The following is a 23,002-nucleotide window of genomic DNA, read 5'->3' on the forward strand; positions in this document are numbered from 1 at the left end:
CGCAGCGACTATATCGCGGCAAACACGGCTTATTTATACGTAAGATCGGGAGTATTGATTTCTCGATACACCCGGTTGTTTGTAAACAGCCAGCGTCCAGTGCACGATCTTTAACCCTTTGGGTACACATTTATTTGAAAATTTGTTTGCGCTTGGAGCAAAAAAGCATTTAATTTTGTGGGCAAGTAAGAACAGTAGATTTTATGCAATAATTAATTCATTTCGTATTATTCATTATATATACTTCTACGTAATATTGAAATAACTTCTGGCGGTTAGTATTACAAAATACTTTTGAAACAAATGAACTATGGTCGTAATAAATAGGAAATTATTAATAATTTTGAACCGTGTGATACTTTTCGAAACAGGTTGGTAAATGCAGTGGTACTTTGCATTCTTTGCACTGCCAGGTAGTGTTGAAGTCCGGGATGAAGAAATTAGTACGCGGGCGAAATATGAATATATATATATGTTTCAAGCGAACAATGGCGGACATTAAAACGAGCCTGACAGTCAGACGGTCAAGAACGTAATGCTGCTTCTTGCATACTTTCTAAATCTTATATAGTAAAACTAAAGAAAGGAAAAAGGGGCATGGTATGACGAACCTATGTGAACTCTACCCTTGTTGACAAAATGAACAAGGGTTTGTCATCCAGGCGACTAAGAGGCGATGAGCCAGAATATACATTGATAAGGAGGTTGGTCATCCAACAGTAGTATCCTTCCTAATTTGGTGTTGAAAACAATCATGGCACCTTTTCTGTAGGCGTTCCTTTGATCTTTCGCCTGCAAACGCTGTGGCGTATCGCCACTTACAGGGGCGTCCACGGGTTTTATAATTTGGCAATGCGATTTTCTCCGATAATTCTTCGGCAATATTCAAACGAAAGGAAACAATGCCTGTTTTAGTTGTGTTGGTAATTTTATAATACAAAACATATGCATTATAAATGGCCATATCTAGTAGATAAAAGAACACTGTATGATAAGCGTCTTGTACGTCTTGGAATAATTTCACTATCATTATCACTTTCTAGTTCGATATATTCTTCATCATTTTTATATTGAAATTCCCCTTTATCGCTAAAAGGATCGTTATAAAACTCTTCGTCACATTCAAGATCACTACTTTCATTAAAACTGTCGCCTATCACTTTGATAAAATATATTCTCTATTTCTGTTGTGGCGTCGCCTCCCATGCTCGCCACCAGAGGGGTCGCGCTCTCACAAGCGCTCGACCGACACCTCGGTTGCTATATATACAATCCTCCTATTATGGGGTCGTGTATCCCAAACAAGGTTCACCGAACTACTGAAATTATTTGTTCTCTTGCAACAAATACGCATTACTTTGAAATAAACCAGAACAAACTAGTTTAAATCTCGTCTCAGTTTCAATGACCTATCAGAACGTCATGTTCGTCTTTGCCCAAACAAATGCATGGACGGTACTGATACGTCAAATGCGACCAAAAACACCTCGTCGAACGCTCGAAACGGGGACCAATCGGTCGAAGATGGCCAATTTTTCATCCAGAATTTATAATTACGATTCCAACAACGTTAATTAGGAGAATATGTAGAGCTAGAGAGAGATGCTCTCGAGAAAATCGAATTTCAAAATGTGTATGGTGTTGGATATCGGTTTAAGTAGAAACAGTCAGCGACAAACAGACGAATCGAATCGTATCCAACTTTCAAGTACTGTTATCTCGAACACGAAGCATTGCAAGAAGAAATTTTATTCAACGATTTAAACTCATTTTGCCGGGAGTAAATATGAACAACATTAATGTGAAACTTTTGTACGAGTGGTTTTTTGCAGTAAAGAAAAGAAAAGAGAGAACAAGGTAGACGTTGGAAAAGTTACAGTTCTGGCATTATAAACTATTGCTACGGCCATTATAACCAGCTGAAACAGAGGAAACCACTTCCAATCGCTGTGTCTTTGTAAAATACGTCCTCGTTGTTTGATAAACAATGATTATCCAAAGTCGATGATACTTCTAACGACGAAAGTGCAACGAATACCTCAAACAGAGTCTATATCAACGTATATTATTCAAATAATAATTGCTACATTTGGTTACTGATTATTTGTATTATCAGTCGACTTGTTACATTTTATAAACGAAACTTCTGTATATTTGAAGCTCCAGTTCTGTTCTGATATAATTGGATGCGTTTGGATCCATATCTAAACCCATTACAATCCAAACAAAATAACTAAATTAGGTTCTCGGATAAATATTAAAAAGATGTAAACTTGTTGATTTCTCCTGAACGAAGTAGAAACGATATACATTATATTGATTGAAAATGAAGTTTCAAATACGAACGATAAACTGAAAGAATCTAAATTTGTGACACTATTCGAATACTAGAAATACCAAAATGTTCAAATACTCAAAGTACTCCAATAGCATTCAGATTACAGGAGGACCTCGATTAATCGACTCACGATTACCCAGGGTCTGTTTATCAACAACTAGTATTTGCACAAGTTGAATGTATCAGTACACTATTCTTCGCGTTTTAACAAGATTTCAAGTCTGAATTTATTTAACAACTTTCCCCGCATTTCCAATATTTTTCAAAACAGTATCGAGGATAGTTTCATCCCTTAAGACTATTTCTATGGAAATTACAAGAGGATATCCTTTAAAATTTTAACTTGAAATTATTTTCGTTATCGTTATTCGTATCCAAACGTTAAGAGACACCTTTTGGTCGAAACAAGCGCGAATAAAACCGCGGTGGAAGCAACGTTAGGTACACGTTTTCCATGTAAAACGCACGCATACAAGAGTCATCGAGCTCGTTCGACACGAGTGTTTCGCAACGCACCAGGGGTCAAGACGTTTGTAAAAGATTATTCGTTTCGCTTACTGGCGGAGACCGTAAACAATCCCGGAGATGGTATATTGTAGAGCGTCAAAAAACGAACGGAACGATTAAAAACATTTTAATTGCCCGTTATCGACGACCGCGAGAGCTCAAAGAGTATAAGCACACCCGCGCGCATTACAATCAAAACGATATGTAATGAGTCACGCCGTGTGCCCCCCTCTCGGCCCCCCTTGCCCTACTTCTTTTATTTAAAACATGTTATTAAACGTATCGCTGGCGCGTGATCTTGCTATTCTATCGAGCCAACAACTTATTTACGAGATTCCCTCAAGGAGGAGCTCCGTAGGATAACCGAACTAAAAAAATTGTTCAACGCGTTTATCGTCACCTATTCTCGACCAAAACTTTTTACCAACAAAGATAAACAGGAATGGAACATATACTTTTCGAAGTTCTCAAACGTTGACCGTTCACGATCAGCCATTTTGATAGAAAAAAAATAGCTCTTCGTGTTCAAATTTTTGATAGTTTTCTGGTTCGTTTTTTAAACCTTTAGGGTGTGAAAGTGGAAATAACCCAAGAAAAATTATTAGACTACTTTCCTTGGAGCCATAGTAATCCAAATACGAACAACGTTTCTGCAACAACGTGGATTGGAAATATTTTGTTATTTTAAAGTCCGCATAAAATCCACGTATTCTTTGCCTGATTGCATAAACGAATTCTGTGTATTTCCCTCGTGTGCACGTTGAACGCATTCCGTGTCCTCGAACGACCTACTTTCATCTTTGTTTCCGCTTCCGTTTCGAACAGAACAAAACTATGAAAAATAATTTTAGTGCTCCGTTCTATTTTAATTTCTAAAATTACTCTTCCTAGCAACCTACAAACAGATTGAGTGTAGAAACAATGATAATGAAATCATTGTTTGTTTAGCAATCTTAATTTCAAGGAAAAAGATTTCTATTAACTTAGCAATCTTCTCTTTTTTAATAAAATCGCGACCTTGTCAACGCTCGATTCGTTCATTAATGCCTGCAAAATGGAGTATAACGAGGTTAGAACGGTGTAATAACTTGCTAAGTGCTATGAACTTACAACAAGCGTATTACGTGTCAACAACGGTGCACAACTATGGATTATATAACGAATAGAACGTAAATTCTAATAGAACGAGATTTCTCAATTAACTGTATCGCGCTCGAAACATCTGGCGTGTCTTCTGCGATCACGTTTCTATTTTTCATCAGGATCAACTCGAAATCCATGTTTCTTGAAATCCTGCGTCGACGATCATTTGTTCTCAACTTCGAGAACTTATTCGATCATTTGTTTTGGGTATCCGTTACCGACGAAACGTAACAGAAACTGTAAAATCAAATGGACGAGTAGCACTGACCTCTTCGGTCGTGGTCTCCTTGGAGCATCAGTTCCGATAATTGACTTCTACGTATTGCGAAAAAAAATTACATAAGCCGCGATAGGTTTGTCCCTGGCCGACCGAGTTCAAAAGAGCTCATCGATACGACGAACGCGAAACTGCATTAAGTACTCGCTGGTATCACGCCACTCCTTTGTTTCTCTTTAATGCACACTAATGATCAATGGGATACGATGCACGGAAAAATGTTGGTTAGATAATGCAAGATCGCTCGAGGCCTTTCGCGTTCGTATTAATAAATTTCGGATCGCTGCTGAAATAAATGTAATCGTTAATAGACGTTCGATTACGTATTCGAATCGCTTGTTCCCTTTCGAACACTCGACGGGAGCAATGAAAGAGAGTTATTTTGAAAGTAAATATGGAGTGGCTATTAATACGTTGACGCAAAGCTTACTCTACGAAAAGTACAGCGGATCACGAGATTATTGGCAAAATGTTGTAACTTACGCAAAATTCTTTCCACCTTTTTAGTTATTGAATATTTTACAATTTCTAAATAATTCTTGAATAAATTTTCGATTTCTTCTTCGGTATATTTAAAAAATTATATTAATTTGCCAAGCACGTATGGATTTTGTTCCATATTTCGATCTTGTACCAGTGATTCCCAAACTCTCCCCCCCCCCCCCTCCAAATTTAAAAATAGAATATCTGAGCCCGAGATAAGCGGTATGTTTAAAACGATAATCGAAAAAATATATTTTTACAGTTGTTAAGCTCCGATAAAGATGTATTAATAGAAAGAGATACTTAAGTTATCCGCGTTTTTATACGTTCAACCTTCCCCCCTTTAAATCATAAGACGTCGCGATCGTTTATTTTGGAAAACACTATCTTACGTAATAAAATTTAATTTATTATCAATACAAGTTTGTTTCTACACTGTGCAAACTGTGCGTATATATTTATTAACGCGTGCATAACTCAATGTCAATCGGATTGGTTCTTCCACGACAGGTGGTATAGTTCTCAATCATGGATAATTATAGCAGCCACGCGAAGAAACTGTACAAAAGAAAAAATTCAATCGTTGGATGAAACACGGCTCGCTTTACGATATTAAGATCAAGAATCACTGCGTGCATTCGCTTCGTTTCACGTAGAAGCCGGGTAAAATGCAAAACATCTATGTTCTACATTTTTCCGTGGCTAATGTCAAACGTCAAGATTACAATGCAAACGTAAAAGTTAGCGCCTCGGTTTTATCGTGATATACTCCTTCCGAGTAAGCAATATCTGTTTTCACGAGCGTGCGTACAACAATTCACCCTTTTCACAATGGGATCACTGTGATTTTGCCGTATTAAAAAGATTCATCTTTCGCGTTTAATGCGTCCAGATAAGATTTCGCGTTACAAGCAACGTTGCAGTTAATTAAACGCGTCCCTTTCTTCAAAGTGTTTCGAATATTCATCAGCAGCTTGAAACTTCCCAAATGTTGATCTCGTAATAAAAATCATCTTTTTGGTCCTCTTCGAAAGCAATATACAGGGTGTTCGGCCACCCCTGGGAAAAATTTTAATGGGGGATTCTACAGGCCAAAATAAGACGAAAATCAAGAATACTAATTTGTTGATGGAGACTTCGTTAAAAAGTTATTAACGTTTAAAGTTCCGCCAGTACTGAATTTTTTTCTCGAAAATGCGCAGGATTTCGGGGTTACGTCTATTCACCAAAAATGATTGTAATTGAACCCCGCAACTGAAAATAATTTTTCCAGAACGATTTGAAATTTGTTTTCCCCGTCGAAAAATTTAGGCACCACCCCTCTTGTCGATTTTTCTTAAAAATTTGTTTGACGCTCTACAGAAAAGTTGTCTAATAGTTTTTTGTAGATACCCATGGGCACTGCGTCAGAAAAAAATTTCAGCTTTACTATTGTAGGAGTCATGGCCGTTTGAAAATTAGACCAATGTTAGGGGGTTTTCCCCACTTTACGGTATCAAGGTACAACTTTTTCAATGTTGTTAGAATTTCTACATATTCTCCACTAAAATACGCGTTATTTGCAGTTTGAGAAATTAAAATCCTCCAATCCGTTCAGGAGTTATGACATTTTAAAGTTTCACATGAAGTGTCAGGGCAGCATTTCTGGCGTCACATTAGGTTTTCGGTAAAGAATTTTTTTCTCGCAAGTGCGTAGGATTTCGGGGTATGTCTATTCACCAAAAATGATTGCAATCGATCCCTGCAACCGTAAAAATTTTTTTTAGAACGATTTGAAAAATTTTTTTTTCGCCGAAAAATTTCAGCACCTACTCGATTTTTTTTCTCGAAAATGGATAGGATTTCGGAGGTATGTGTATTCACCAAAAATGATTGCAATTGACCCCCGCAACCGAAAATAATTTTTCCAGAACGATTTGAAATTTTTGAATTTAATTGTTAATAACTTTTTAACGAAGCCTCCATCAACAAATTGGTATTCTTAATTTTCGTCTTATTTTGGCCTCTAGAATCTCCCATTAAAATTTTTCCCAGGTGTGGCTGGACACCCTGTATAAAATTAAAACACACGATACCATGTGATAAATATTAACACTTTGACGGCCGCTGTCACGTATACGTGACTTTGAGAGCCAGCAGACGTCGGCCACTGTCACGTGCGCGTGATCTACTGTATCAGTTACCATTTCATCGTACATTCAACTTATTACGTTTGTTGAGGTTACATTTATAATTCCTTATAATTAGACTGCGGATCTTTATGCAAATTCACATTTTTATTAATAGAATTAATGAAACGGAAGCTTCGCAGAGGGCTGTCTCAACCCCTAAATATAATAATTCGTATCTTACTTTAAGTATTTCTTAAATTTTTGCATATTAAATGCATTCTGTAGTTTTTTGAGGATTAAAATTTCCCATAAATGCATAAACATCCGCAGTCTACTTATAATAATATTCCTAGCATCTTCGTGTATCTCACTTTGGTGTACAATATACTCGCGGCCGTTAAAGTGTTAATATTCAATAAATAAGTAGTTTAAAATAATCGTTGGCATCTGAAACATCGATGACTAAAAAATAGAACAATTTCTCAAACTGTTACGAGCTATTTTCATTTCCAAACAGGTTTAGTAATTTGATTCATAGAAGGTTATGTTCAACTCGTAAATAAAAGTAAAAGAAAATGAAAATATCACTCGAATCTCGTAATCGTTCGATAATGCAACAGCGAATATCTCGCGTCTCGTTCGGGAACGATCGATCCACGTATCAGAACACATCGATGTTCGAGAAGTATCGAGGATAAGCTTGATTCGCGATTAATCGCTAATCCTTTTCCCTCGAAATCGTTTGCATGCGCGTTACGAGGTGCGAATATGCGGAACGTAAGACGATAACGTCCCGTCAAAAGTTACTTTATCTCGAATCCCGCCAAGCTGACTGACAGATCGCATCGACGTCTACATTTATCATCGGCTCGAGAAATTTCTCGAAAGTCGGCTTCACGTGATTCCCGTCTGGCGTTCCGCGTGGGCGTGAGACCAATTATTAAACGATAAAAGGATCGGTATCGGGCATTGGTCGAATGCAAACGATAGACGCAACGAGATTCGCGAGCGTCACGCCATCGATAACCCCGATTCGACCCCGCGACACGGTTATCGTGACACCCAGATCCCTGCCACAGATCCATTTCGTATTCGAGCTGATCGATGCCACGTTAGAACCATTTAAGGAGATCCCTGCACCGGTTTCTATCCGCCGTCGTTTACGGATAAGGTCGATCGATCGAATCAACGTAGGCAAAATCAGTTCCGGATTTTACGTTTCATAGCTCGAACAGGACAGATAGGACATAATCGTATTCTATCGTTGAAGTTTACAAGTCGTATTCTAATTTATAATCGTTTTTATTATTATTAAACTTAGACTCGTTTGTAAATAATTCGCCTTCGATCTGTGTTCTCTTGTCCAATTTAACTTTGGTTATTTTTTGCCGAACAGTTCTGACGTTTGCTTATCAGGTGTCATCCGCTGTTTTAAAACCATTGGCCTAGTCTTTGCGGCTCGAGCTTCAAAATTTCAAGAGCTCGAGGTTTACGCGATGCTAGATTAAATAGGCTCCAAGGTCTCTCGGATAAGGATGATGTTTTCCCAAATTGCTATAAGGAAACGTTACGAGGAAGAAGTTGACGCAACACGTAAATAGGAAGGAATAGAAATAATATGATGATAAAACGAATAAAAATACGAATCGACGATAACGAGATCTGTTAAAGCGTGTACAATATTATTTTTAACATTAAAAGAACGACTCTGTTGTGCAAATCACAAGTGCAGATATCATGCTAGAGAAATTTTAAAATCAGTGTCGAATATGGATTTTACAAAAATTAATTCAGAATATATGCTGCTCGTTACTTCGTCCCTTGCGGATCTGATAAAAATAAAGTTCGTAAAAAATTATTCAGAGAACTTTCTGGTATTTTCAGTTTCCAAAATAGCATCGTAAAGGTGAATAGAATACGGTCTACAATTTTCGTAGCATCGTTATCATCGCCGCGTTACACACGATGTCTCGTCATGCGTCCGTTTACTCTCGAAAAATCATTATCTTCCGAAGCGTTTCTGCAACGGGGTGTTTGTACCCAACACGAGGTCACGCTTGTTTTAAAAATAATGAGGAAGACGCGGTGTAAAGTTCAAGATATATTATACCTTGGTACCCTATTACTAACAAATGATTCTACAACGATACGAATTTTTTTTACTAAACTCGTTTTCGTCTTAATAACACTTCCGTTTACAGAACAAAAATATCTGCAATTCTCATTGCTCGTATAAATCGTGGCCAAATTCAGGATATATTTACACTTTTATTTTCTGATCCATAAAAAGCTCGAAAATTGTATTTCCCCTATCGACCAACACATTTACTAAATTTTTTAACATTCTCAACGTTGAAAGCTATATCATAATCGCCTCTTTCTGTTAGATTTGTATAGAAACGATTTTAAAAAATTATTCTGAATTATACAGGGTGTTCGGTCATACCTGGGAAAAATTTTAATGGGGGATTCTAGAGGCCAAAATAAGACGAAAATCAAGAATACCAATTTGTTGATGGAGGCTTCGTTAAAAAGTTATTAACGTTTAAAGTTTCGCCCGTACTGAATTTTTTTCTTGAAAATGCGCAGGATTTTCGGGGGTACGTCTATTCACCAAAAATGATTGCAATTGAACCCCGCAACCGAAAATAGTTTTTCCAGAACGATTTGAAATTTTTCTTTTTCATCAAAAAAAGGCACCTAATTAGATTTTCGGTAAGGAATTTTTTTCTCGAAAGTGCGTAGGATTTCGGGGGTATGTGTAATGACCAAAAATGATTGTAATTGACCCCCGCAACCGAAAATAATTTTTCCAGAAAGATTTGAAATTTTTCTTTCCCGTCGAAAAATTTCACACCTTCTCGAATTTTTTTCTAGAAAGTGGCTAGGAATTCGGCGGTATGTCTATTCACCAAAAATGATTGTATTTGACCTCCGCAACCGAAAATAGTTTTTCCAGAACGATTTGAAATTTTTCTTTCCCGTCGAAAAATTTCACACCTTCTCGAATTTTTTTCTAGAAAGTGGCTAGGAATTCGGGGGTATGTCTATTCACCAAAACTGATTGTATTTGACCTCTGCAACCGAAAATTATTTTTCCAGAACTATTTGAAATTTTTTATTTAATTGTTAATAACTTTTTAACGAAGCCTCGAACGAAAAATTGATATTCTTGATTTTCGTCTTATTTTGGCCTTTACGATCTCTCGTTAAAATTTTTCCCATAGTTGGCCAAACACCCTGTATATTTTTTTTTTTATTGTTCCATTGGTTCGGATACTTAATTTCAAGCACAAAAATCGCGACGAATATTGTTTGCACGCCCTGTGCACTCGGCGAACAAACAGTTTGCGTCCTGCGAAGGCTCGCTTGGCTTTAATCGCGAGCAACAGGACAAATAAGAGACAATTGAGTCGTTTCGCACGCAAGTTCGATACGTTGGTGGTCATTACGTTCATCGGATTGACCAAGCTTGGAACGGGTATACCATCGCTTAGGCGAGTTCAAGTTCAAAGCGAGTCTTGAGGTAACGATGAAGTTGACAGCCACAATCGCCGGCGATTGTTATATCTTTATTATCGACGACGCTGCTTCCTGTTCCATTTAATCAGCGACGACACCGAATACCATTCGTTTAAAGAACGGATCACTGAATCGAAATCATCGCGAGGCTTCGAACATTCACGGAAATCTTGCAAAGGTGGCGTAGATTCGACAGAAACACGATCACTTTAAATTTTACAATCCTTTTTGATAATCTTTCCTAGCAAGCAACCGTACAATTCTTTTCATCGAAATATCTCACACATGCTCGTCGATATTTTTGAAACATGTACAAATTTTTTCAATTTGAAATAGTAACAATTAGACATTCTACGTGGTTTGGAACATAATAAAAATAAAATTTTGTTTATATATTTGAAAAATTAAAATAGATTCTTGATTAGGATAAGTTTGATTACAACAGGCATTGAAACAAAGGAAAAATCGATAATTTAAAATATGGAAACACTCTCAAGTTTGACTATCAATTTTAGAATACCTCTTTAAATAACGACGATGCGGAACAGGAGATCATGCTCGCGCCTTTTCAAGACAGTTTCCAGACACTCTGTATGTTCTGAATGTTTAGACTGACTCTATTAGATAATTAATAGGTCCAAATGTCATAGGTCCACTTTGCAGACGTTTTCTGCAGATAAATGTTTATCAGCCATTTAATAATGGTTTACGACGTTGTACCAAACTACTAATTTCCATCCAATGAAATCACGATGTTAATGCCTGTTGTTCGATCAACCACTGTCCCAAAAGTTAAACAGTTTCACTATGATTCATAAACGAGCGAACAACAAATAATAGACACGATGTCAATCTGGTGTTTGTTTGATAAAAATATCATGGATTTGAAAATTTAATAAATAATTCTAAATACGTAACAATGTGGGAATGAAAGAGGCGAACGAACCAGTACTAGGGGTGGATTTATTCAGGTTTATCAGCGTCGAAGTAAGTTTACGACCAACTCGAACTCCGTTACTTGCTCGAAAATGTTTACGGAGAATGTAACGAAGTGAAAGTTTATCGTCGGTTGTTCGCTAATAATGTTTCGAAGTCCAGCGGTTGCGCAACGCGGTCTTATCTAATTAGAGAAGTTACATTTTTACGTGAAAAGTCTCGAACGATAATTAGGATGGAATAAAGGGGGTGAAAGGGCGCGTGAAACTCGGTTAATTGCGACAGTATCTACCTCGATGCCACAACACGAACCCCGTATATGACGTTTGCACCCGCGGCGAAAGTTCGATGCTTCTGAACAAACACGACGGATAGGCAAACAAAAAATTATCAATTATCAGCGTGACGCGGGAAAGTATACGATCGATAGTCATCGTGGATATGAGCGTAATCGGTATCGAGGTTTGTTTTTGGCACTCGTCGAGCTGGACGGAACTACGAAACGTACACAATCGAGAGAAAAACACTGATGATTCATTTGAACTGTGAACGATGATCGTTTCGCGAACAATGAAGCAGCTGAAATCGAAGACTTCGATAATTAAAAGATCTTTCGAATAGACGGTTACGGTTTAGAGACGTCTGTGATCGAATTAGAACGGCGACCAGCTTTCATTCTCAAGTCACGAATAAAGTATCTGGATAAAAATTACCTGCATACGTTATTCGAATGAAATACAGCTCAATATACAGGGTGGTCAAAAATAAGACGAAAATCAAGAATACTAATTTGTTGATGGAGGCTTCGTTAAAAAGTTATACTAACGTTTAAAGTTCCGCCCGTATTGAATTTTTTTCTCGAAAATGGATAGGATTTCGGAGGTATGTCTATTCACCAAAAATGATTGTAATTGAACCCCGCAACTGAAAATAATTTTTCCAAAACGATTTGAAATTTTTTTTTCCGTCGAAAAATTTCACATCTTCTCGAATTTTTTTCTTGAAAGTGGGTAGGAATTCGCGGTTATGTCTAATGACCAAAAATGATTGTACTTGACCCCCACAAGTGGAAATAATTTTTCCAGAACGATTTGAAATTTTTTTTGTCGTCGAAAAATTTAGGCACCACCCCTTTTGTCGATTTTTCTTAAAAATTTGTTTGACGCTCTACAGAAAAGTTGTCTAATAGTTTTTTGTAGGTACCCATGGGCACTGCGTCAGAAAAAAATTTGAATGAGATACCTTTACTATTGTAGGAGTCATGGCCGTTTGAAAATTGGACCAATTTTAGGGGGTTTTTCTCACTTTACGGTGTCAAGGTACAACTTTTTCAATATTGTTAGAATTTCTACATATTCACCACTAAAATACGCGTTGTTTGCAGTTTGAAAAATTAAAATCCTCCAATCCGTTCAGAAGTTATGACATTTTAAAGATTCGCATGAAATTTCAGGGAAGCATTTCTGGCCTCACATTAGGTTTTCGGTAAAGAATTTTTTTCTCGCAAGTGCGTAGGATTTCGGGGTATGTCTATTCGCCAAAAATGATTGTAATCGATCCGTGCAACCGCAAAAAATTTTTTTAGAACGATTTGAAAAATTTTTTTTTTCGCCGAAAAATTTCGCACCTTCCCGAATTTTTTTCTCGAAAGTAGGTAGGATTTCGGGGATATGTCTATTCACCAAAAATGATTGTAATTATGCCCCACAACTAAAAATAATTTTTTCAGAATGATTTGAAATTTTGTAATTTCATTTTTTATGAAGCCTCAATCAACAAATTACTATTCTTGAGTTTCGTCTTATTTTGGCCTCTAGAATCTCCCATTAAAATTTCTCCCAGGGGTGGCCGATCACCCTGTTATACCTAGGTAAAATTAGTCTTTATTCTTCATGAAATTTTTCTGACACAAATGTTCAAAAATAAATAGAAGACTAATATTTAACAAATATACAAGATTAATTAAATTTTCAGCCATATTTGTGCACATAATTTTTTTATCTGAAAATAGTAAAATTGTAGTATGTAAAAATTTTAAAATTTCCAGTCACACGAGGCTCCATTTTTCCAAAGAAAAATTCGAACGGAATTTAGAAACGGTGAAGGTGGTTTTCCTTGTCACCTGGCATTTAATTATTGCAATTAAATAAAGCGATAATTTAAAAAGCTGATAGAAGCAGGAAACGATTAATCATCCGCGTGGCCGAATTCGCGTGGAATTCGCCAAGTTTCCAAACGTAAGCGCGTGACCGTAAAATCGTACGAGACGGAATGGAATATTTTTCGGTAACTCGATCATAATGGAACATTACGGGGTCGGCGCGTAGGAAGAATGAGTCAGAAACGTCGAGCATTTTACGAATAAACTATCAATGCCGAGGTCGACGAAGAACCGCAATAAACGTGCAGCGCGAGTGTTGCTTGCGTGACGAACGTCGTCGTTCATGCAACACGATCGTGACGACGCCTCGGTATTCGTGACGTGTCGCGTACGTCATTGGCTCGACGAGTTAAAATTACAAGATGAAATAATTACGCGACCGGCGTAACCTTTATCCCTCCGATGATCGATACAAAAGTAACGTACGGTTCTTACATAACGAGAAATTCTCATGGGCGCCTCGAATGTTCCCTGCTCTATTTTTAAAGAGAAATGTGCCTATTTCATAGACACTGTCATCGTCTGGCGCTTACGATCATCGTCGAAATTACTATTTAAATTTTGTAACTTGCAACGTGTGCTGTGATCAAGGTCGCGGTACTATAGTGATACAATATAACTGTAGCACAATATTGCAATCGACGCAATGTATTCTCACGCGGAATTCGTGATCGAATTGGCTAGATTTCAGTCATATGTTCGTATGTATTATTTTTTATTACTTTCGTCGTCTTGGAGTAAATATAAATTAAAAAAAAAAAAAAAAACAATAAAATTGGTCCAAACGTTCTCCAATCATAATAAATTATTTTTTGTATCTTTAGAATATAAGATTTTGAACATACGTTATTTGAACAAGTACTTTCGCGCGTAGAACAACGAGGTACGTCCGCGATTTTTTTTTTTTTTTTAAACAGGGAATATTTTCATTGTCAGGTGCAATTGCATCGTTACTCTTGCGCAAGAAGTGCGGTCGTAGCGAGCTATAGGCTCCTTGAAACCATTCAATTTTTTCTCTCCGCGACCAAGAAAGAGATACGATTCGTTCCAGTTTCTAGAATCGCCCTGTATTGTTATCGTATGGTTCTGTTTTCTTGGAATTCAACAGTGTCTGTTTCCGTTTGAAACTTTTCCATCGACGTGTGCCTACGATTAGACGCGATGTTTCACCGCCTGTTCTTAAACCGTTTTATCGCTCAGCTTAGATAAAACCATAGAATCGACTGCCATAAAAGTTATTTAATACGTAATCTCAATTAAAGGTTGAAAGAAAATATCTCGCACGGAATTCGGTCGATGTTCAAACGCAGAAGGTAGCTTTAAAACATTGATTGGACGAAGTGTGTTCCGCCAGAATCATTTGTGACCCAGTATTCTCCGAAACGAAGAATTCTCGAAGTGGATGGTAAATGGGTTAACGAGAGAGACCGGAATTCGATATTAGAATCGAGGGAATCTCTCGCGATAAATAAAGTTTTCGCACGAAGCTGTCGACGACGACATTATTATAAAATACCACGGCGATGTCAATCGGAACTATCTGACGTGGCGCGTAACGGAGGTGAATTATATTTAGCGTATTTCCTGCAACCGTGTTCCGAACCGAGTACGAAAATAAACGGGTCTTACGACGTATTCCGTCGACGCGAAATTTGAATGTTTAAACGGAAATTTCAACTGTTTCCTTCGACTCGCATTTTTCTATTAGGTTCGACGGTGCAAACCACAAAATAAAATTATCGTTCCATCAGCGCACAGGAGACAACAAAATATAGGCAACGTTAATCCAAACTTCGATTTGTCTGCAGAGACGAAGCAAATTACGACTTACGGCACGAGACATTGTTAACGCTCTGTTTAAAATAATTAGCATATGCTGAAATACATTGCAATTTACTATATTGCATAGATCTATATTCGGTGCAAATTATCTCTGATATTTGCTTCGTTGTTTCAAATGGCTCGGAAACGCGATCCCCTAATTGATCTCATAATAGACAGTGTCTTCATTACGAATGAAAACCCAGAATCGATACACATTGGATAGCTATTATCGTTAGCTCTCGTTACTCCAACGTAAACCCTTAATTCCATCGACAGGCGGGTAGTTACTATTTAGAATATTAATGAACCGTCATTATACGAGTTTCTAAAAGTTAAAAAAGATACAAAGAATTATAAATCTACAGAGTTATCTATTTTTTTTTTGTTTTTAATTTTTCCATTATATTTTCTGGAAATATCGTGTCGTCCTGATTCGAAATAAGATTCTTCAAAGAAAAGACGTACTTTGCGGGATAGAAGGCCAGCCGTGGGCGTACGATCGTTAGGGTCGGATTCGGGAATTGGCTCGTTCGGATTTTCCATGTGCATTCCCGGCCATCCAACCCAAACTCCATTTCCGCTGATAACCACAGGTGCTACTGCAGTTACAAGGCCGCCGGCACTGAAATTGAAAACACGTCAACGTTAATCGGAAGAAAATAAATAGAAAATCTGATTGCAAGAACAACGCGGGGAGGAAAACAAATCAATCCTGGAAGGAGTTACGAGCCATACTGACTCATACGCGTAAAGTCTGCGACCAGAGATCGGCATTATTCGAATTCTTTCTAATAAATATTCATTATAATTCTATTTTATCCGCAGGATAATTATTGCTATTGCTATTTATTGGAATAATTTCGTTTCTAGAGCTCTAGAGCTCCATTAATACACGTTATTTGAATTTCGGGGAAACATTTCTGGCCACACTGTATATTTTCGGTAAAGAATTTTTTTCTCGAAACTATGTAGGATTTCGGAGGTATGTGTATTCACCAAAAGTGATTGTAATTGACCCCCGCAACCGAAAATAATTTTTCCAGAACGACTTGAAATTTTTTCTTTTCACTGAAAAATTTATGTAGCTATTCGAATTTTTTTCTCGAAAGTGCGTAGGATTTTGGGGGTATGTCTATTCACCAAAAATGATTGTAACTGACCCCCGCAACCAAAAATAATTTTTCTACAACGATTTGAAATTTTTTCTTTTCACCGAAAAATCTAAGCAGCTACTCGAATTTTTTTCTCGAAAGTGAGTAGAATTTCGGGGACATCTCTATTCACCAAAAGTGATTGTAATTGACCCCCGCAACCGAAAATAATTTTTCCAGAACGATTTGAAATTTTTTAATTTTGCCGACAGATTTGTCCACCTACTCGAATTTTTTTCTCAAAAGTGCGTAGGATTTTGGGGGTATGTCTATTCACCAAAAGTGATTGTAATTAACCCCCGTAACTGAAAATAATTTTTCCTAATCGATTGATTGCTCCAATGAAATTAATCGATTAATGTCCAATGATGCACAGCTTTCATTCCGTGAAAAAATAATAAAATATCTGTAATTTCATTTTCTGTCTCACTTCCTCTTGTGTTAATTTCTAAATCTGTTGGTAACGTTGCGAGTGACACGGAAATGGTAATGGGTGTCTCGAGACCCCAGATAAGCGGGCCGAAAAAATACGTTAGGTGAAAGGTCCACTCGTATACGTCGTCTGTGCTTTTACTTTTACTTTTATTTAACTTTTAATTTAACTTGTACTTTTTTAATTTTAAAAAATTCTGGCTATTTCCTCCTTTAACCGGTCCGCCTATCGTCGACACAATAACAATAAAGATAGCGAGAGACACGGCTTGGGGAAACACCCCGTGTGTAAATATAAAAGTTCACCGAGTGCCCGTCATGATATCGAGCGATAAGGCGAGGATAATAGCGAAAGACGTCTTCGATCGACTCTGCAACCACTCGTCAGGGCACGAACGACCATGTTTACATAATGACGAATACATGGCGACGATAGTCGTGAAATTCCCCCATCTACTTTTACTTTCATTTTATTCCGTCGATGCATAAATTCGACGATAAACCGTGACAAACACGCGCAAACGCGATCGATCGTGCTATAGCTAATAAGCTACATATATATCGCTAATAAATTGGTTTCGTTGAAAAGTGCCAACGATATCGGCGGACGATTACGAAACAATGCTGATTACACAACCTTATTACTGAGTAATTCTCGTTATTTCATTGTAAATATAGAAAATTCGTTTTAGTTTCTTACGAGGATATTAAAGAATATTTGAAACTGGACGGTCTGATGAACGATTCGCCATTCTACTTCATACAATGACCAGACGATATCGCTTCTTGATTCATCTATAAATCTCGACGCCTCAATTTATCATTTTTTACATACGAGACCATACGTGGGTTACTTTTAATTTATTTAGTTTCGAATCTAGCGTGTGAAAAATAAAAATACGTGTTTAAAAGGAATGACTATTAACTGAATTCTGTTAAAAAGAAAATTCTAAAGTTTGATGCAGGAAGACCATGGACGCTTTATTCTTAATTCTTACGTTGAAGAGTTCAACCCTCGAGAATAATCTCGAAGGCTAACATCATTGATTTTTGGAAAACCCTAACGTCACACGCTATCAGAGAAAGACCGTGGCGTTCTTCCGCGATCCAAAGCTGGAAGGTCGTAGTGCTAGGCTCTTCCGCGAGTCAATGCTAAGACCATAAACTCAGACAACGGAGAATAGCCACGTGAAACGGCCTTGGTTGCGCAACAATTCGTTCTTTTGTTATCTTTTCTTTAAATATCCGGCTCCCCGGCGACACGCGCTACAGGCACGCGCAAGAATGAAACTAAACGATTTAAACATGTGAGTGAAACGTCAACCAGGGTAGATGTCCCAATAACTGCCATCTTAAGCTCGTTGCGTAACCTCGTTTAATCATTTTAGATGCGATTTAAAACCAAGCAAGCGGTTTCAGTGCCATTGACAAATGACCTATCAGTTGATAATCGTGTTATATTCATTACAGTGTTTTTCGCTCTGATCCCATACGTATAGAGCAACAAACATATCCGACGTTATATTTCGATCGCAAAACTTAAACTTTCTTTTCAGGAATTTTCTTTTACGCTACATTTCTCTGTTCAACGTTTCTATATCAACGCGTCTAGTAGAGGAAGCTTTTCATTTCGTGATCCACAACGAGCGGGAATAAACTTTTCCGTGTATACGGTGAACGAGATTTCTATAAACATACGTTGAAAACGTTATACGTGTCTCGAGATTACGTCACAAATAATTCCCCCCGATCTCTGATACAGAGATCCATTCGAGAAACAGCAAGATTAACAGATCAAAAAATGGAAAGAGATTTTTTTTTACGTATATTCTTCATAAAAAAAATTCTAAATAATGGAGTTGCGTCTATTTCGCTGCAAGGTTTGGGTCAGACGCGAAAACTATTCGTTTATTCGGCGTGACCCAGTGATAAAGATTGCGCGGCTCCGAGGCAACGAATCGCGGAGTAGATCGCGAGGATAATTTATTGTCGGGCAATTCCGTTCACCTGCGCTGCGATTGTCGTCCCACGTCGATCGCGAGAAGCTTGTCTACGAAAGAAAAGAGGCTTGCACATTCCGCGATCAACGTACGAACGTTTCCCAAGCGCACGTGTATGGGCCACGGACGGATGCGTGATCGTGTCGTGACTTTTCCGTGAAATGCCCGCAATCTAAAGCGCCCTTTGACCTCGTCCCACATACGCACACGACCCAATAGCCGATGCATCGCAGCGTGCCCATCGATGGGACGCATTCGCCGACCATGTCATCGTCGCGTCATGATTGTAAATTTGTAATCGAACCTGGCAATCGCTCAACGCGTCGACGAAGGGCCGACTCGATGGCTGCTAACGATCGAACATCGAACTAGATCAGCCGTTAGACTACAATATTCTCGATGAAACGGCCGTTGCAACGATCCCGAAGCTTCGTTCTCGGCCGCGAATCTACGCCAATGATAATATCTTCTCCCTAAGGATCTCTTTTGGTAACTTAATGAAGCTTACGGGTCTGTTTTATGCAATGTTTCTCGGAATAATGCCTTTAAATATTAGTTAAATTAGATACAATATGAAGTTTGCTATTTCCTGCGATTCGTTTCAAATTTTAGGGATCAACGAGATGATTACGCCAATAGTTCTTAATCCTTTCACCCCCACGAACCTCTTTTATGCAATGTTCCGCAGAATTATGTTCTTGAATATTATTTAAATTAGATATAATATGAAGTTTGCTATTTCCTGCGATTCGTTTCAAATTTTAGGGATCAACGAGACGACTACGCCAATGGCTCTTAATCCTTTCAGCCCCACGAATCTCTTTTATGCAATGTTCCTCAGAATTATGTTCTTTGTTGTATTCCTCTTAATAATACTTTATTAACCGTCGGAATACTAGGTTAACGGCGTACAAATACAATTTTACTATTCGTAGTCTCAGACTAAAAGCTTGCGCGTTCGTGTAACTGTCGAGAATCAGAATCAGAGAGTCTGGCGTAAACATAATGATACATACAGGCATACAACATCTTGAATATTATTTAAATTAGATACAATATGAAGTTTCCTATTTTATGCGATTCGTTTTAAATTTTAAGGATCCACGAGTCGTCTACGCCAATGTTTCTTAACCTTTTCTCCCTCACAGATCCCCTTTATGCAATGTTCCCCAGAATAACGTCCTTAAATATTGATTAAATTAGACAGAATATACAATTTTGCATTTTCTGCGATTCGTTACAAATTTTAAGGATACACGAGTCGTCTACGCCAATGTTTCTTAACCTTTTCTCCCTCACAGACCCCCTTTATGCAATGTTCCCCAGAATAACGTCCTTAAATATTGATTAAATTAGACAGAATATACAATTTTATATTTCCTACAAATCGTTTCAAATTTTAAGTTAGGATCAACAAGTCTACGCCAATGGTTCTTAACCTTTTCTCCCCCACGAACCCTTTTTGATACCCCAATGAAATTCTTACGGGTCCGTTTTATGCAATGTTCCCCGGAATAACATTCTTAAATATTAGTTAAATTAGATATAATATAAAATTAGAGAGCTTACGAGAACCATAAAAATTCTCTAAGAGTATTTCAGTTTTGATTCATCGATAGAATCTTCGACAGAATATTGTGGATGTTTAATCTTAACACCATCCAGTTAGAAATAATTATTAACCAGTCAGCTGTGTTTGACGATTGTACACGTAATGGAGAAATGCCAGTATTTTGTGTCATGATGAGTATATCCGTCATACGTAACATTTGGTTACCATTCGATATTTAAATTGTAATTTTAACGAAAGCTAAAATATATTCGTAAATTTGAATATGTTTAGGATCTTTGGAGTTCGAGACGAAATAAAACAAACAAGTGCAAACTCTGAAAATAGGTCGCCCACAGCTGACTGATTAAAAGAGTTTTCAAGCGTTCCTCTTGCATATCAGGAACTTAATTAAGAATAATTTTTCGAAATCGAAAGATTTACATCGGTCTAATCATCGTAATGTCAGAGCATCGGAAAGATAACGTTTCGCGAACCGAATTGCACCCAATAAATCATGTCGAAGAGCGTTCCGGAACAACGTGTAACGTTCAACGTTATCTCCCGTTAATTGGTGACGTTCGAGGCTGAGAGGATATCGCGATGGTTGTTTTGTAAACGATTCGCCGCAAACGATACTGTCGTAATCGTATCTACGTTAAACGATCAACACTATTGTTAATTGGATGCGTTCTATTTTCAGAATTCGGTGATTTCAGCGAGCGTGAACGCGTTTCCATTTGAAAATACTACCGGACTCGCGTTAGTTGCGCTACGAAAGTTCGGGATGCGTTCAAAAAAGTTACTACCCATGCTCTTGATTTCGTCACGATGGAACTCTTGTTCGAGGCCAGAAAAGAAACACTAGATCAGTTTCGCGAAGCTTATCACTGTCAGCTGGTGAATTCGAGTTGATCTCGATAACTAAGATAAACGAAACGAAATCTGAATACCCTTAAAACGAACCTATCATCGTTCTGCTTGAAAATCATCCACGTAAAGGCTATCGAAAGCAACTGTTTACACACAGAAAGATCTATCACGATTTTGGCAACATTCCCTATCTCGTTTCCTCATTTTCTTCGTCTTTCATCTTTCTTAGATAGATAGATTAGGCTTACAGTCTTCTCTTTCTCTACGACTCGGATATTATTATTATAGTTAGGACTTTAATGTTTGAAACCAAATTCTAATTGTTAGAAAAAATGGTTGTATTCAGCGAATGCAACTTCCCGCAGTTGCATTTTTCCTCTTTTTTCTTTTTTTTTGCAAATGCAACAATGCAAAAACAGATTACAGTTGCAAACTTATTCATACAGAACCATATAATCGTCTCGCGCTGATCGATTATACTTATCGATCCGCGTTAAAGGCACATATTAACCGAAGGACATCGAACGGTGAATGCACTTTCAAGATTTCTCATACATGTTTCAAGGTATCGTGAACGATCGAGTATTTAAACGTTCAAGAAACAACCATCGAACTCGTATTTACGATGTTATTATTTTGCATTTGTTGCTTTATGCATGTTCCTAATGCATATCACAGTAATTAAGCAGTACTGTTAATCGGTCGGTTTGATCTCGAAAAGACTATCGGGCCGCCAAACACATGTCGAGGATGGTTTGAGTTAGCGAACGTAAATACGATCGTGGTACCGAAATAACTACTAAGTGATTCTAAACGAAAATATCTCGTAAAGAATTCGCTTCTCGATGCTTGTACCTCGGAATTGGGTGGAATCTGATTACGTTCGTTACGATACCATTACGCGTGAACGTGCTAATAATCGTGTTCTCAGAGTTCGCTAAAACTTGACATTTCGCTTAAAATATTGATTCGCGCGGATTCGTAAACACAGAGCTACCGTTCGGAGTAAAAACAACCGCTAGAAGCGTAAAGAAACTTAATCTTGTAACGAGAGACATTCGTTCCGGGGTCACCTGGTGGTTGTTAACACGCTGAACTCTCGAGATATCAATTACTCTACGGTACGAGTTCGTGAAGAGAAAATGTTGGCTAACAAACTGAAGAACCGAATTAATATTCAGAAATGAACCCCCGGGGTGAGATCAGACAGAATTTGTGAATAATACTGGTTCCATTACGAATGAAACAATCGTATATAATTTGATGTACGAACAATGGTGAGACATGTTCACATCTGCATTTAAATCGAAGGCAAAGACTTTGAGCAATTTCTCTGAAGATGAACGAGCAATTATTACAACAAAAAAACAAGCCACAACGTGAAAACAAAACCTTTTTCTCATTCTTGCATATAAAATAAATGGTCTAGTTTAGTGGCAAAAATTCGTAATAAATTATTCCTTTCGTGTCCCGCCATCCACAGAGGGCATTACCGTTATGATTCTTAAAATGAACCCTAGATTCGTAAGTTGAACATTCCTATCTAAATGACATTTATTGGAATTGGGTGAAAAAGCAGTACACTTTGTAAGTAAAAATGAAACTTTATTCTGTGGTTTGGAAGGACGTCTTTACTCTGTTAAAACTGAACAAGAAGTGAAGCCACGCTCAGATCCCCTAAAAGAAAATCTGGCG

The 23,002-nt window shown here is 37.6% G+C and overlaps 1 protein-coding gene across 2 annotated transcripts in view; it reads right to left on the reverse strand.

Moving 5' to 3' along the window:
• LOC122403503 (alpha,alpha-trehalose-phosphate synthase [UDP-forming]) overlaps positions 1-23,002 on the reverse strand; it is a 46,691-nt gene that overhangs the window by 11,662 nt on the left and 12,027 nt on the right. For both annotated transcript variants that reach the window (XM_043407054.1, XM_043407052.1), the window contains exon 3: positions 15,768-15,924. In XM_043407054.1, coding sequence (XP_043262989.1) covers positions 15,768-15,924 — 157 coding nt within the window. The remainder of the gene's footprint in view (positions 1-15,767; positions 15,925-23,002) is intronic.

This window comes from Colletes gigas, unplaced genomic scaffold (genome assembly GCF_013123115.1).
Source record: "Colletes gigas isolate AHSC1104 unplaced genomic scaffold, ASM1312311v1 Colletes_gigas_Sc00055, whole genome shotgun sequence".
NCBI classification, from domain to species: Eukaryota; Metazoa; Arthropoda; class Insecta; order Hymenoptera; family Colletidae; genus Colletes; species Colletes gigas.